The sequence below is a fragment of the Limulus polyphemus genome, unplaced genomic scaffold (assembly GCF_000517525.1).
Source record: "Limulus polyphemus unplaced genomic scaffold, Limulus_polyphemus-2.1.2 Scaffold1512, whole genome shotgun sequence".
Lineage (NCBI taxonomy): Eukaryota > Metazoa > Arthropoda > Merostomata > Xiphosura > Limulidae > Limulus > Limulus polyphemus.
The window spans coordinates 235,525-252,337 of NW_013667122.1; the positions used below are offsets into that span (position 1 = coordinate 235,525).

A 16,813-nucleotide genomic window follows, 5' to 3' on the forward strand; every position below is an offset into this window, starting at 1 on the left:
TTCTTCCTGCTCTAACATTATATGAAAGTACATAGACCAACACTTCTTCCTGCTCTAACATTATATGAAAGTACATAAACCAACACTCCTTCCTGCTCTAACATTATATGAAAGTACATAGACCAACACTTCTTCCTGCTATAATATTATATGAAAGTACATAAACCAACACTCCTTCCTGCTCTAACATTATATGAAAGTACATAAACCAACACTCCTTCCTGCTCTAACATTATATGAAAGTACATAAATCAACACTCCTTCCTGCTCTAACATTATATGAAAGTACATAAACCAACACTCCTTCCTGCTCTAACATTACATGAAAGTACATAAACTAACACTCCTTCCTGCTCTAATATTATATGAAAGTACATAAACCAACACTCCTTCCTGCTCTAACATTATATGAAAGTACATAGACCAACACTCCTTCCTGCTCTAACATTACATGAAAGTACATAAACCAACACTCCTTCCTGCTCTAACATTACATGAAAGTACATAAACCAACACTCCTTCCTGCTCTAACGTTACATGAAAGTACATAAACCAACACTCTTTCCTGCTCTAACATTATTTGATGTTACCGACTGACAGCAAGACTAATCCCAACCATAGTGTGATATATTATGGATAAGCTGACTCATATAATCATACGCACGTATTCAATGAACGAAAAGTCGTGATTTTAACCCTAATATGTGTGTGTGTGTCAAGCACATGCTTAGCAGTTTAACAAATAAAAGAAGCAGACATCACGCAACTGAACCATTTACACAAAAATGTCATACCTGTATTTGTTATATTTGACACAGTTGCTATATATATATATCACATTCGGTGATGAACACTTTACAAAGAAACTCCATGAAACTCTTACTGTTAACGAGAGCTATTTCAATGTATTCAAAACCAGTATGTCGTACAGCAAGTCTCTGTACATAGACAGGATTACAAGATGCAAGTGGGGAGTAGTTGCTCCCTATAATTTTTTCTTCTTCTGTGGAATATTACACACACACATGACATTCAAAATAATTAAGTCAGATTTTTTTAACCCCTTCCCCACATTTTGGTCCTAAGGTCCGCCCATACCTCTATACCTGTGTTAGAGATGAGTTTGAACTTGAATTTTTGGACCTCCAATCTTTTCAGCTTCAGGATCCGAGGAAGTACAAAAAGAAATTTTTATAGTTCTGATTAAGTTTTAGTCCGAGCATAAAGACGTGATTTTAAGTTCGATCTTCTTATTTGTAAAAACAAAAAAAAACTTTAATGAATCTGACATAACTTTGTTCATGTTTACTGCAAAACGATATAGAGATGTGCAAAATGTATTCTAGTATAGTTAGGCCCCTAGTAACATATGATACCTCAGGTATTCTAGTATAGTTAAGCCCCTAGTAACATATGATACCTCAGGTATTCCAGTATAGTTAGGCCCCTAGCAACATATTCTGAGGTATCATATGTTGCTAGGGGGCCTAACTATACTGGAATACCTGAGGTATCATATGTTACTAGGGGCACTAACTATACTGGAATACCTGAGATATCATATGTTGCTAGGGGCCTCACTATACTTTAGTACCTGAACAGTCACTTGTACTGAACGTGCCCTTTCAGCTTTGGGGGAGTTACATCACGTGTTTATAGGATTCTCTATACATCGTATGGTTTGATTTTTTTTTACCCGTTATTAGCGTTGCTAAGTTTAACTGATATTAGTAACAACAGTGTTTTATCACAATTCCCACACAGTAGTAACGTTATGGTCGAAGATATAGCATTGGGGTAACTTATGTTAGGGTTGTCAGTTTCTGACGCCCTTGTTAATCTCTATAAACGAATTTACAAATGAAATCCTTGATCTCATAGTTACTGTTTAAACCATGATACCAAATATTTAAAATGATCCACTGTTCTGTGTATATTTGTTGTACATATTCAGAAAGAAAAAAACTGTTCGCCATCAAGTTTAGAATTTCATAAGATTAGCAAACTACGTTTTGTCACTGTTGCGAAAGCACAATTTTAGCAGCGCATACAAGCTCAAAGTAAATAACAGGATTGTTTACTTGAAATGTTGGCTTACAACATAAAACCAAAATAATACTAGTTGGGCTGTTCCTCAAGTTAACACGTGACTGTATTCTTTTAATCAAAACAACAAAAAGATGAAGGACAAGCCAGCACGACGTTTATTTGGTGATGTATAAACAATAGTTTAAAATAGATATTCATATTGATTGCTTGTGGATGTGGAAAGGGATATGACAGTGAGGATTCTATGTCAATAAATGTGTTTTATTTTGACTATTCCACGTACACACACACATTTTGTAACTGGCATAACAGACTTTCAAGAAGAATATATACTTTGTTCATATTTACTGCAAGCCGATATAGAGGTATTGTACAAGATAATGTGTTGCTAGGGGCCTAACTATGCTTGAATACCTGAGGTATCATATGTTGCTAAGAGCCTAAGCGTACTTGATAAATAACCTAATCTGATACGACACATTACAAATGAAGTTCTTGATCTCTTAGTTACTGTTTAGAACACGACACCGAATATTTATTATGACACGCTGTTTTGTGTATAATATTGTGTAAGGTGATATAGGGCAGAAGTGGTGTTAGTTGAATACGATATCAACTAAACCTGATACTAAGCACTGACATAGATACGTTTTGCAATTTGGCATAGATGAGAATTGTTATTAAATTAACAAAATATCAATCTAACTTTGAATACCTGAGGTTTCATCTATTACTAAGACCCTAATTATAGTTTAGTACCTGAGGTTTCATCTATTGCTAAGACCCTAACTGTACTTTAATACCTGAGGTTTCATCAATTACTAAGACCTTAACTATACTTTAATACCTGAGGTTTCATCTATTACTAAGACCCTAACTGTAGTTTAATACCTGAGATTTCATCTATTACTAAGACCCTAACTATACTTTAATACCTGAGGTTTCATATATTACTAAGACCCTAACTGGACTTTAATACCTGAGGTTTCATCTATTGCTAAGACCCTAACTATACTTTAATACCTGAGGTTTCATCTATTACTAAGACCCTAACTATACTTTAATACCTGAGGTTTCATCTATTGCTAAGACCCTAATTATATTTGAATAGCTGAGGTTGCATCTGTTGCTAGAGCAAAACCATACTTGAATATCTGAGGTGTCACCTCTTACTACTTGCCAATTTACCTCAGACATCATAAATAAAATAAATAAACTGTTTTCTGGTGTTATTAGTAAACAAAATAGCTCATGAATGTCTTTAAAACAGTGTAAGAAATGTTTTACAAAAAAAGTTTATGTTTAAATCGTATTCAAAGTGAAAGCTGTTAGAAAAGTGAAACTTTATAGGGCTAACCCCGAAAACCCAATCAACAAACATTTTAAAATATAAAAGTTTTGTATTTTTGAAACGATCTATCTCTTATTTATCTCAATGGTACTAAAGCCTGTTGACGTTCATAGCTTTTCGGTAAACTTATATAATCACCATTGTATGTAAAAATACAAAAATTAAAATCTTTGATTTTATAGGGAGTGAGGGTTAACACATGTCGTCCTTCAAAGTGGGTGAGGAGTACTTGCAAACTTACCCTCCAGTGGTAGAGCAGTAAGTCTAAGGGCTTATAACAGTGGGCAGAGCACAGATAGCCCATTCTGTAGCTTAACACAAGCAAATAAAAAACAACAAAACTTGCAAACCTAACTTAGAAATTCTTCAAACATGGTTTTATTCAGGTCAACATCCCCAGTGTGGATAGTATCTTCCAATGTCTACAGATTATTACAAGTTGCTTTATTAATATATAATCATTGATCATAAAAATGACCAAATATTTACAATGGCACACCATTCTGTGTATAATATTGTGTAAGATGATATAGAGGCTACTAAAAGTGGGGGCAATTCCCCACCCCCTTTTTTAAAAAGTGGATGGGCTATAGGTCGTTGGACAACTGTTTTCAATTTCTTTGGCCTGTGTCACATAACGAAACCCAAACTTTTCCGGAAAGACTACAAAAGTGGGTGGGTGGGTGGGGGTCATCCAAACGAAAAATTGTAAAAATTTTCTGAGTGACTCAATTACGGTAACTGTTATCATAAAAAAAAACAAAAAAACAACGTTTCTCGGACATCGTAGAGTAAAGAAATACAGATGTTTTTAAGACAGGATATGATCCTATGAATTGGCACAGACTGAATTTATACACAGATATGATTAAAACCGGAGAGCTGTAAGATGGATTACAGTTATATGCTATTAAAACTGAAGTAGATACATCATTGAAGTTTCACAAGAAACGTAGAAAACTGTTCATTACAACTTTGGAATTTATGATTTATCAACCAGAGGTTACAACTTGCAGATGTCTGGTTTCTGACGGATTTTGAGGGATCACGTCCACACTCTATCAACAAGCCATTAATATATAGTGGCATAGCCAATAGAAGAAATATAGGGGTAAATCTGTATATAATTATTTACCCTAAGCAGCGACAACAAAAGTGGGGGGCAGCCAAACGAAAATTGTAAACGTTTCTGAGCGAATCATTTATAGTAATTATTATCATAGTAAACATTTGAACTAATACTCAAATGCCCTTCGTATGATCGCGTACTGTCACAAAAAAGCGCGACATCATGACATGTGTTTTTTTGAGTGTGTTTGAAGTTAAACACAAAGCTACACAATGGGCTATATGTGTAATGTATCCACACGAGTTTTTCTCCACGAGGTTTAAAAGTTTCTTTTAATATAAGTTTTATTAACATTTGATTTATATGAAATAATTTTAAAAATCTAAACTTTATCCCTAATTGTCGTTTTTTTAGCCCCCAGTTGGAATTTTTTATTAAGATTGTGGAAATAAATAAAATTCCCATCTGAGCAGTTTGTCAATAGGTGATACAAAGACGGAAACACATAGAGTTACAACAACTTTCAAGCGTGCATTGTTAAAACTTTCGTTACAATATTCTCCATTTTTCAGGGTCGTTGAACCCGAATCTGGTATCATATTTTGTATTCTTGGCCTCCGGGGGTGTCATTCATGTTTGAAACTATGTTCATATCTCCATTCGCAGGCTAGCAAGACCAAACTTGGCAACATGCTAGGGTACCACGCTCCAAATGGGGCTTTTGTTCGAGCATGGACCCCCTTGAAGTAGCTATAGAAGAAACTGACGATACTGGAGGAGCTTGATCGGTGCACTGGGGCCTCTGTGGATTACTAGGGGGATTTGGAACCCCGCAACGGATCGCGGGTATTTAATGTCAGTGTTGATAATACAGCATTTACGTTTATCACACATTTTGCCTATGGAATTTTAAAATGGGGTCTAATGTTTCTAGCTGATGATGACAAAACCTTGTCGAAACGTTGTACATTTGCTGTTATATTAAAGTTTTTCTTCATTACCCATTCAAGCCGTCTCCAGCCATTATTAGTCTCAAAGTAAGTTCCTCGTCATCGAATTTGACTTTTCTCTATGTTAAAATACTTTTATTTGCGAGCTTTCAGCCCTCTTACTGGAGCCTTCATCAGGCAACAATTTAATGAACTATACAATTCTTTTATTGTGGAACATTGCTTTAAAATAGGTATCTAGGCAACAATCATAACAATAACTGACATCTGGTATTAAAGTTATTAACCATATAGAATTATGATGAATATAGAAGATAAATTGATTACTTCAATTTAATAAATATAAAGAAAATAGAATTTTAGGTATTATACAGAAAAATAAATAAATTGTTCATACTTCAAATAATACATTGTAGAATTAAAGGTTTAATTTTACACCAAAACCATGACAAATAGTATGTTTTATGTCTTTGATAAGTGATGTCTGTGCAGTACTAAGTAGTTATTGACCATTGTTTTGATTAATACCCACTGGTGGTCCACTGTCTTGTGCTTGGATGCCAATAGCTTCTTTGACTTTTCTACATTTGGTGTTTTTTTAACCTTAGCTGTAACAGGTATTGTGTTTCCCCAATGTATTGTTTATTACACTCAAATAGTGCTATAAGCCATATTCTTTGTGAGATGACTGGGAAGTGGGGATTTTACCTTCATAGTGTAAGAGGACTTAAGAAAACTAAAGTGATGTTAAGTTTATTCATTATCCTATGAAGTTTTTCCCCTAGGTCTAGTACATAAGGGAAAAATGCTTTTTTCTTTTCATTGCGATTGTCAGGTTGTGGTTCAACAGTGCTTGAGACAAGTGAACCATATAACATATGGTGAATTGTTTTCTTTGGATAACCATTATTCCTGAAAACCTTCTCAAAATGTTTAAGTTCTTCATCTAGGTAAAACCACTACTGTTTATTGGAAGGAGACTCAAACAAATAAGTATCTAAATCTTTATTCATGTCATACAATAGATGCCAAAACTGGGATTATTAATACACTACAAGAACTACAAGTATAATAATGCTCCTCATTTTACTTAGTGACAACTAAAATGTTATTATTGTTCATATATCATAAAAATATATGTACGATATTTTTTTATTAAGTTTATTTTCATACACTGTTCTAAGTACATTTTCTGTTTAAAAAAAAAATTGCTTCATCACAATTTATAATATGGTTCATATACCTATACAATTTTACAGTTTTTATTGAAGCCGTCAATGACTTCCACTTTAAAAGTAGATTCTACAGGTACATTGTTTCAGTGTCCTCTAAATACGCGTGCTTTTGAACATAAAATGTGTAAATATAAAATGTTGATTTTAAATAATACACCAGTGCCTATCATTCGTACTTGTTTCATATGCCTTCAAAGATGTATTTTTGATTATTAAAAAATGAGTGAACCAGGTTCATGGCATGAAAATCAGCCACTATTTGTAGCATTTAGTAACATGTAATCTAAAGAAAATGTGTCACAAAACAGTTAAATGGGAAGATGTGGTTTTAACAGCAACCAATCAAAACATATCAGTCATAAACAACAACAAAAAGTCAAGTAGTTCTTCCATGATGATAAAATACTTCAATGATATACTTAAACAAATGATGTACAGAAAAAATAACATGGCCTGATTTAGAATGCTTCCTTGAACACTAAAGGATTGATATTTACAAATAATGTTGTGTAAAGTGAGACAGTCTGTGGCAAGTTTTAACTTTATGCTTCATGGAGAACTTGGGCTTCTGAAACTTAAAAGGTAGAAAGTTTATCAAATTGGAAGATACACAACATTCAAGGTGTATCCACACGGATGAAGGTGCACTAAGAACTTAGTAACATTAGTGGCCTAGATTGGTGCTGTTTCCAGCAGTAACTGTATTTAAAAATAGCTTCCACCACCTGTGTAATAGAACAGCAGTCATGCCTATCTCCATGTGATTCAAACAAAAACCAATGCTCTTTGTAACCAAGTACTTGAGACAAAGACAGTTTGCAGAATGATGAAGTAAACACACACATCATTGACAGCAAAACACTAAATTAACTGTAACCATGGGGTAACATCCATGGTGTTCTAAAATAAAACCTTCTGCATGGTTAACTCTGAGATGTGCATTAATCATACATTGACACACACACACCAGTTTTCTTTATGTTGATGGAGGGATAGGTGACTACTATGAGAGGGGAGGAGTCCATGAAGCACTGGTTATTTGGAAGAACATTGTCTTCACGTACACCATCTCAGCACGCTGATTCTCAACATACAACTTGTGTTATGGAATCAAAAGCTTGTTCAATCAAACCTAACTGTGTCCTATTTAAGAGATCTTTAAGTACAAACATGAGACTGCAAATGTTTGGATGAAGACAGGAGTCCAATCATGGTTTTTCCCTCATAGAAACAAGAGGAAGGAAAAGACAGAAAACAAACAGATGAAAGGAAGGACAACCACTGAGGGTCAGAAATCCATAGACCTGCAATTAACCAATCCTTCCACATTCAGCCCCAAAGCATCAATTTGTAGATATGTAAAACTTTAATATAATACACTGAACCCTTTGTAGAAGTTTTAGCTCAACACGACATCCGTCCATACGTCCCATCTACACTAAATTTGAAGCTTCATTTAATTTTATGAAAACTTAGGCAGCATAAGTAAATTTCATGTTATTGTAAGATGTGTAACACTGAGTAATAACAACAGATATAAAAATTGTGCAGCAATTTTTGTCATTTTGTTCACATTCACTGATCTAAGGACCATTTAATATCGGTATTAAGTGTAGTTTTAGTTTTTTAAAAAAAAAAAGATATATTCGAGTGGCCATCACTTAATGGAGCCAAAGCTTCCCCTTGCTTATTACTCAGTGTTACACATCTTACATTATAAATAACATTCCTGTCAGTAAAAAATGTTATGACACCATACACTTGTACATGCAGTAAAATAACAATAAAAATCAAAATACTTTACATACACACACACACAATAAACAGAAACGTAAAAATTAACAGGATGATAGTAAATTGTATTGAATTACCTCTCTGACTAATTCCGAAACTCTCCCCATTCGATGTAGAAGAAGTAAATGCCAATTAAAAATGGCTACCCTCATTTCTTGATCTTTTTGTAGTGGATCATTCTCTCTTGAGCCTCCTGAAATAGTTTCATTCAAACTATCCATAGAGTTAAACATGTTCTGGTTGGTAGTATTCTTACATAGTTGACACAGCTGTAATGCTACATCGTCTTGGTTTCTGGCAATTAAACATTCTATCCTCTTCAATAGCATATCCAGTGGTGGAGGCCCTGGATTTAAAAAAACATTTCCAAAATTTATTCTACAGTCCATATCAGTAACAAGTTCGCAGATGCATATAATATGCTAAATGTTTTACTCTGAAATACTAATATGTAAGATAGGCTTAAAACGGGAATATACGTAAGAGCAAATGTACTATATTACATTTATTGATATTGGCACATTTTGCAAGTTTGCATTTTTTTTTTATACTTATTAGCAATACATTGTTAGTAATATTTGTATATTTTTAAACTGATATCTCTAGTTTAAAAATAAGGGTTGTATGTATTTGGCAGACATCTTACTTTCTGTTACAAAACACAGGTTAAGTTAGATTGAATTGAACAAGATGAGTGGTGTAACTTGCATGACATGATGAGACTTAATCACAAACCACCAGTTGCAACATGAAAACATTTTATAGAAACCACTTGAATATAAACTAATAATAAGTCAAATTTATCAAGAAAGATGTTTATTATATTAATAGTGAAAATGTATGCACCTAACACACCTTTTAAAGGTTTCACATTATATTCTGAATATAAAGATTCAATACATTAAATTATTGTATTAGCACTCACATATTATTCAGTCTTAGGAGTTTGAAACGATTTATGACTGTAAGAGCTTTCAATTATTTTGAGAAAATTTACAAACTTTAATTCTTCTGAGAAATAGCATCTAAGTATGTTTTTGATAAATTGTGAAACATACAACAACTGTTATTACAGTACAGTGTGTATCGATGTTAAAAGTTTTAAATATATGGCAGAATGGCCCTGCAATTTGCCTCTTTTAACCTCCTTCCACAAATATGCAATTCTCATTTAAGTATCTAACAAATGAGAAAGTTAAAATTTTCCTAAGCTGAAATTGTACTTCCGATAGATACCCCTTCTCACAAAAAAGCTTTCTCGTGTAGTACTTCCCTCTATTGGCCCAAATTCTTTGCTTGCCACTAGCCTTGTAACTCCCACTTCTTTCTACATATCTACATACAGATAATCATGCAACAACTCTCCACAAATAGGAGTGTGACACTACCCCCTATTGTAACTAACACCCTCTCTAATAATGCACTTGTTAATCCCTTCGAGATTGGTCATGACCAAGTCAAACAATACACTGGAAGTGGGGAAGACGAGTGGGAAATGTGAGTGGAGGTAAGTATCTATTGGAAATACATTTTCAGTTTAGGAAAATGTCAACTTCTGATACAATATCTTACTTCCACTCATAAAAAGCTAGAATCCCACATTGAACTGGTGGAGTGTTGGTGAGAATACGATACTCCTTTAGAAAGCACCCAAACAAAGAGCATGAGATGTGGTAAGGAATTAAAAATAACACACCAGTGGTACACTGCATCATTACTCAGCCAGGTATGCTCTTCGCCCTTCAAGAATGTGTTGCCAAAACAAAAAAGGACGGAAACATGGAGGATCCTGAAAAAATTATCAGTAGGAAGGGCCCCCAGGTGTTGAGTTGCAAGGACACAGCAGACCATACACCAATACCTGGTGGAATCTGGAATTGTATATCAGGTCTGCAGTAGGAAGAGGGTCCTCTGCCCTTCACCTCAAAAATGGGTACTGGGAAGGAAGATGAGCTTCCATACCAAGAACCCATCTCCAACACAACCAACACCTGATCTACTGGAAACCAACATCCAGCAGATGATAGAAAGTAAGGAAAGCTCAGAAGGCATTCATCTCTGGTCCAAAACTTGGCAGCATTGGGAATGTGTCATCCATTTTGCAGTAAGAGGAAGGTACCCAGCCTTACACATATGGGAATTTATGTGTTTTGTCCAGCTTCCAACCAACACAAGATCCACTGGGAACTGACATCTGGAGGATGGTAGGAAAAAGGAATTCCTCAGCCAGAGAGGCAAACTGCAAAATATATATACAGACATGGGAGAGTGCTACAACTAACACCTGGCGGCATCTGGAATTGTACATAAGGTCTGTAGTAGGAAGGACATCATGCCATCAACACTAGCAGAATGCCACCACCCTACTCTCTGGGAATGGCTGGGAACTGGTAAGTGGCAAGAACTCCCATACTCCACTAGAAGAAAGGGTGGAAAGTGCATTGGAGAGTGTAGAGGGCCACAGCACTGGAGACAGTGCAATGGGTGACCACGATACCCTATTTTGAAAAGCAGAGCCACCACACTGACAGAGTCAATCAACCAACACCCGGCAACGTCTGAAATTCTACATCAGGTCCATGGTAGGAAAAGCCTCAACACAATGGAGCAACAGAGATGGGCAGTAATCTCTACCTGCTTTACCCATGTAAGTCCAAGACCTTACAGTCTAGAACACACGTTTATGAAGCAAAAGACCATGAAATATTACTTCGACTAGCCATATGGAACACCCCATCTCTACAGTATGTGTAACATGAACCTGTGACATGTGATGATATGTCATGTATGAATTGTTGATATCAATGCAGAGATGACAATTGGACAGAGGTAATCAACTAACACCTGGCTGCATCTGGAATTGTACGTCAGGTCCGTGGTAGGAAGAGTCTCAAAATTATAGTCATCTAGCATGGTCATAGGATGAACAGTGCTGATTTGAGACTAAATGTGCCTGATGTGGCACCACTTGCCACAGAGCGGGATCCATAATCAATGTAAAGAAAAAGAAACTGAGTACTTACCAGTCACAAAGAACCAGAGGTGTGCATCTGTAAAAAGGTGAAAATCTGGATAAGGCAGAGGAAGAAGAACCCCTGTAGTAGTATTGGTCCAATCCAGCCACGACGCAAAGACTGTCAGTAATGAAGAGGGAATGGTAATAGGAGCATCCAAGGAATCCCAAACAAAGCGCTATTGTTCAATCAAAGCCCACTGACAATGGAGCATGTAGGCTCGACTAAGATGAATGAGGGCTTCAAGAGAAGCCCTCATACCCAAAAGAGATAGAACCTTTCATGCAGTAGAAGAGGGTGAGGAGGAGACCTCGCAAATAAGACATTCTATATCTCTCAACCAAAGTGGAGAAGGAAGGACCTGACTGAGAAGTGAATTGAAAAACACACCAAGATGAATCAGAAACTGAGTAGGTGTGAGGAATAACTTCTCCATTTTGATGAGCCCACCAATCCTGGGAGCTTCCTGAAGAAGAAATTGAGTATGGAGGGCAGATTCGGTCCATGAGGATGCCAGCAGGAGCCAGTCATCCATGTAATGGAGGAAACAAAGGCCCCAGGAATGAAGCAGTCAAGTGAAGGACTGGACAAGTCGGCAGAACTCAGGGAGCCGATGCCAGGCAAACCGGAAGCCCCCTGACACTGAAAAACACACTCGTGATGAACAAAATGAAGGAAATATGCATCTGGCACATTGACTTTTGTCATTCACAGACCTGGAAGGCAAACCCAATGGAGAGTTAACTCAGACTTCATGGTGAACTTAGGAACAATGAGGAAGCAATTTAGAGCTGATAAACTGATCACTGGGTGCCAGTCTCCCATATAAACAGATGAGACTAAAACCTGGGATGAGAAGGATCTCCTCATTTGATGGCAACCTTGAACTGCTTCAACAAATGCTGGCATGAAACGGGATCCCACTGAGGGGGGGGGGGGTAGGATGGGGATACAACAGGAAACGGAGGGCCAGACCTTTGGAAACAACCTCCATATGTGGGTAAAGTGAAAGAGTCTGTTCCCAACTGTCCCTGACTCAAGTACCAAGTCACTGACATGTTATGCCCCAAAAGTAATGATGGGCAGCCAAACAAATGCACAATGCAGATGGATTAGAATTCCATACTGGCTTTTTGAGAGTGGAGGTAAGATATCACATTGGAAAATGTGATGCACATGACACATTCTAATATTTTTGTATCTTTTACAAAGCACTTTAAATGTAAATAACCCTACTAATATCATTCACACTGGTAATATATTGTGTAAGTGCTATCTCGAATAAATTATTGCACTGTTATTTTTTAATAAGTCTAAGAGGTTTTCTTTTGACAAATCCAAAACCTGATGTGGGCTATTAAAAGAAAATGAATATAGATTTTGGAAGTCATACAGAAATTTAAAGCACTTTTGGTAACATATTTCACAAAATTGTGAGATTTAAATGAACTTAACAGAAAATAATTAAGATGAAACAGAGAATAAAAAAAAACTCATCCAACAAGATGGCCAGAAATTCAGATTTACTGATACAGAATGATCATCTGAATTAAAAAGGTAATACACAGTAACACAACCAAATAATTTGAATTTAGTGGGCATAAACAAGGCCTGATAGTGTCAAAAGTATAGTTTTATAACATATAACTGAAATTAACCTCACAGCAAATAAAAACAACTATTGTATGTAGTGTTAAAAATGTTCCGAGTTAAAACAATTTCTAAATATAACACAATTATAAAACAAAATCAATAAAGTTCTTTGGGTAGTTCCTGAAGATGTCTTCAGCAAAGAGTTACACCTAAAAATCTACGCAGGAGCCATAAATAGGGAATTAAAATCTTAATTTAATCAAAATAATCTGAAGTTTATTCAGTTCAATTCTATATAGAGTAATGTCAAATTATTATCAGACATATTTAGATAAAATATGATGTTTGGCATGCATAGTATCACATCTGTGCAAAATATTTTTAATTTCAAACTTAATAATTAGAATTATCTTGATAATTTAATATCAGAATTTTTTCTACCAACCAATTTTATTAGAATCACAATCTCTCTTCAGCATCTCTTGTAACAATGTCATTCCCCAAGAATCCTGAATTGCTATGGATAGCATCTCGCACAGCTGACCTGCTTCATCGACCACTTTAGCAATAGAGGGGCTGCAATCCTTGATTACCTCCAGGATTTGTTGTATAAGTTCAGGGTTTACATCAGCCCATTGTTTAGATGAAATTACCAGGGCTGTTTCTCTTCAAAGGCAAAACAATATATCAGGATTAAAGGTCTCTAAAAATTATCTCATTTTATTTCAATTAAATGAATGATTTTTTAAGTTCTAAACACTTCATATGCACAATTGATAATGTAATTCAATTTATTCAATTACCAAAATGTTTTAATACTTAATCATGTTCTAATCTCTATCGGAACCCTTCTTAGGTCACCTTATTCCTGTATTTTACTTTTTAATTCTTTTTCATTAGATTTAGTATTCTATAAATTATGTTATTTCACTGACATTATACTTAATTACAATGACTGTGACAGTAATATTTGTTAATAAAAGAAGATATGAATGATGATGAATGTAAAAACTTAGTGGAAAGTAATGAACTGACTGAAACCATAATTAGCAAATAATGAGAAAAAGATGGAAATAAGAAAATTACAGAAAGGAAGAAGGGCATTTATCAAAACTAGATAAGTATTTAAGAAAAGTATAACAAAATTTCATTCAGCTGGAGCAATAAAATCAGAAAAGAAATAAAGGTGTTAGTGATGTTGAAATTTTTTGCAAAGCTACTAAAGGGCTATCTGCACTAGCCTTTTCTAATTTTGAAGCAACAGACTACAGTCAACCCCACACACCACCAATTCGAAGATTACTCGTTATCAACAAATAGTGAGATTGACTATCTCATTATAAAGACTCCACAATGAGCATTTTGAGCAATGGATTTTGATCCCGTGATCCACAGATTGTAAGTCAAGCTCCCTAACATTACACCAGGCTAAGAAATAAGGAAAGAATAGAATACACAAGTGAAGAAGAAACAGAAAAATACATGGAATAAATTAGAACAAATAATGAAAGTTGTGAAAAGTAGTAAGGAAGAAAATCAAGAAACAAATAAACAAAATACAAAATATAGCGGATAGAGAAAGAGAAGAATGGAGTAAAGAAAAAAAGGAATTGCCTGAAGAGTTAAAAGATTTAAAAGCTGAGACAGAATTATATCCAATAAGGACAGAAAAGTATAAATTATGAGTAAAAGAAAAAGAATTTAGTATTTTAAGAACCAAAGAAGAAGAATCTAAACATGGGAAGATACAGAGGAGTTTAAAAATTGAACAAAGTAGTGGATCTGAACTGGAAGGAGTGGAAAGAATATATAAAGTTGAAAGAAAACAAGAAAGATGACCACAGCCTATAACAGTGATATTTGAAAGAGAGAAAGAAAATAAAAGGTTTTTGAAGGTGTGTGTGTGTGTATAAACACACATATTATCATCCTATACTTCCATTCCTCATTTTCTGTCTTCCAACCATTCATTATCCTTCCTTGTCCCCAAAAATTTTTCACCTTTTGCTCTTCCTTTATTTTTCTCTCTATTCATCTTGTTACTCCACTAAAAGTTTGAACTACATTTTTCCTCTAAACTCTTCTTCATTTTCTGTTTTAGTCATGTTTGTACAATAATGACTAATATATTCACAAAACTCTGTTTATTAACTATTCCTGCAACATTCCATTTTAACATTTCCATTTTCTTTTGTTTTCCTTTAGTTTTAGTTAATTCATTGCCAATCTTCCTCTCTTTTGTCAGTTTTAAAAGCTAATTCTCTCTCTCCTTTTATTAGATCTTCTTAACATTTCTTAATGACCAAATCTTTCTTACTGTCTTCCCATTCAATTCCTGTCCTTCAGTTGTTATATTATCAAATTTCACCTTTACATAACTTCCTTCCCTTCTTTCTCTCATGTTTTGCCACATCAAACAGTTTCTTCCTTACCTCTATTACTTTTTCTGAAACATCTTATGTGTGTGTCTTCTGGCTAGATCTTCTAGACACGCCTTGAACTCTAGGCATGGAGTTGTTTTGTGGTTGACGGCAAAGTTGAGGCCTTTGTTTAGAAGTTGAAGTTCTGTGTCATTGAGTGTCCAGTCAGATCTGATGATGACAAAACCTTGTCGCAACATTGTACATTTGCTGTTATGTTAAACTTATATTAAAGATTTTCTTCATTACCCATTGAAGCCGTCTCCAACCATTATTGTTTTTGATTGTCAGGAAGATAATCAACTAAGTGAAATTATGAGTAAATCAGTTGTGATGAAAATAATGATTTAATTGAAATTAGGACTTCCGATTCTTACTATTTTCAATTCTATCAAAGTAATTAAAATATTATTACGTTTGTTTTAACCTTATAAGATTTCAAAACATAAATGAAACAGTATTCATGAAAAGTATAAAAATTAATTTTGTCCCACATTAATGAACTTTGTTGTGTATTTCTAAAAACAAATTACTATATGTTCTTCTAGATTTATGTGTGTCTAAAATTAGTAGCATAGTATTTTAAAGTGATTCAACTACTAATGACAAACAGTAACTAGTATACATAAATTGTAAAGCAAATAAGTAATAGCACAATAATTGAGACAAATTCTATGATGTTGTAATGACATCAAAATGTTTTCATCCTTATTATATTCTGTTGTTATTCCCCTTTCTGTTTTCCTCGTTTTAGTGACCCGCTACATAAAAGAACAAAAGACCACCTCTACCTCAAACATCCTCCAACTACAGAAAGAAGAAATCCATGACATCAACCAACAGACTTTTATCACAGATAACTACAAAATGTGGTTTCCCGAAGTTCCCCAAAAACTGTATTTTAAAGAACTTTTTTAAAGAATTCTCAAACAAGACTGCCAATATAGTCAACCAATCCCGTAAACTGAAAAGTAACCTCACAAGTAACGAGATCAAATCCATTTATAATCTTAAAAGGGACACTAACATTAAAATTATAAAAGCTGATAAAGGCAACACCACTATCATCATGAACAATTCAAATACATCGACAAAATGAACGACATTTTTTCCGATAAAAAGAAATTCAAAGCCATCCCAAATAAACCAACAAACACACACGAAAAACAACTAAACAGAACTTTATTACAAATGAAAAAAGATAATTTAATTACTGACGATCTTTATTTTTATCTACTTAAAACTGATTCACGCACATCACAACTGTATGGCATTCCTAAACCACACAAACAGGACTGTCCCCTACGACCTATACTGTCCACTTATGATTCATTCAAC

The 16,813-nt window shown here is 34.6% G+C and overlaps 1 protein-coding gene across 2 annotated transcripts in view; it reads right to left on the bottom strand.

The window, feature by feature from the left end:
* LOC106463904 (serine-rich adhesin for platelets-like) overlaps nucleotides 1-16,813 on the bottom strand; it is a 66,568-nt gene that overhangs the window by 42,442 nt on the left and 7,313 nt on the right. For both annotated transcript variants that reach the window (XM_022391541.1, XM_022391542.1), the window contains exons 3-4: nucleotides 13,501-13,721; nucleotides 8,526-8,794 (exon numbers count right to left, since the gene is read on the bottom strand). In XM_022391541.1, the coding sequence (XP_022247249.1) occupies nucleotides 8,526-8,794; nucleotides 13,501-13,721 (490 nt within the window). The remainder of the gene's footprint in view (nucleotides 1-8,525; nucleotides 8,795-13,500; nucleotides 13,722-16,813) is intronic.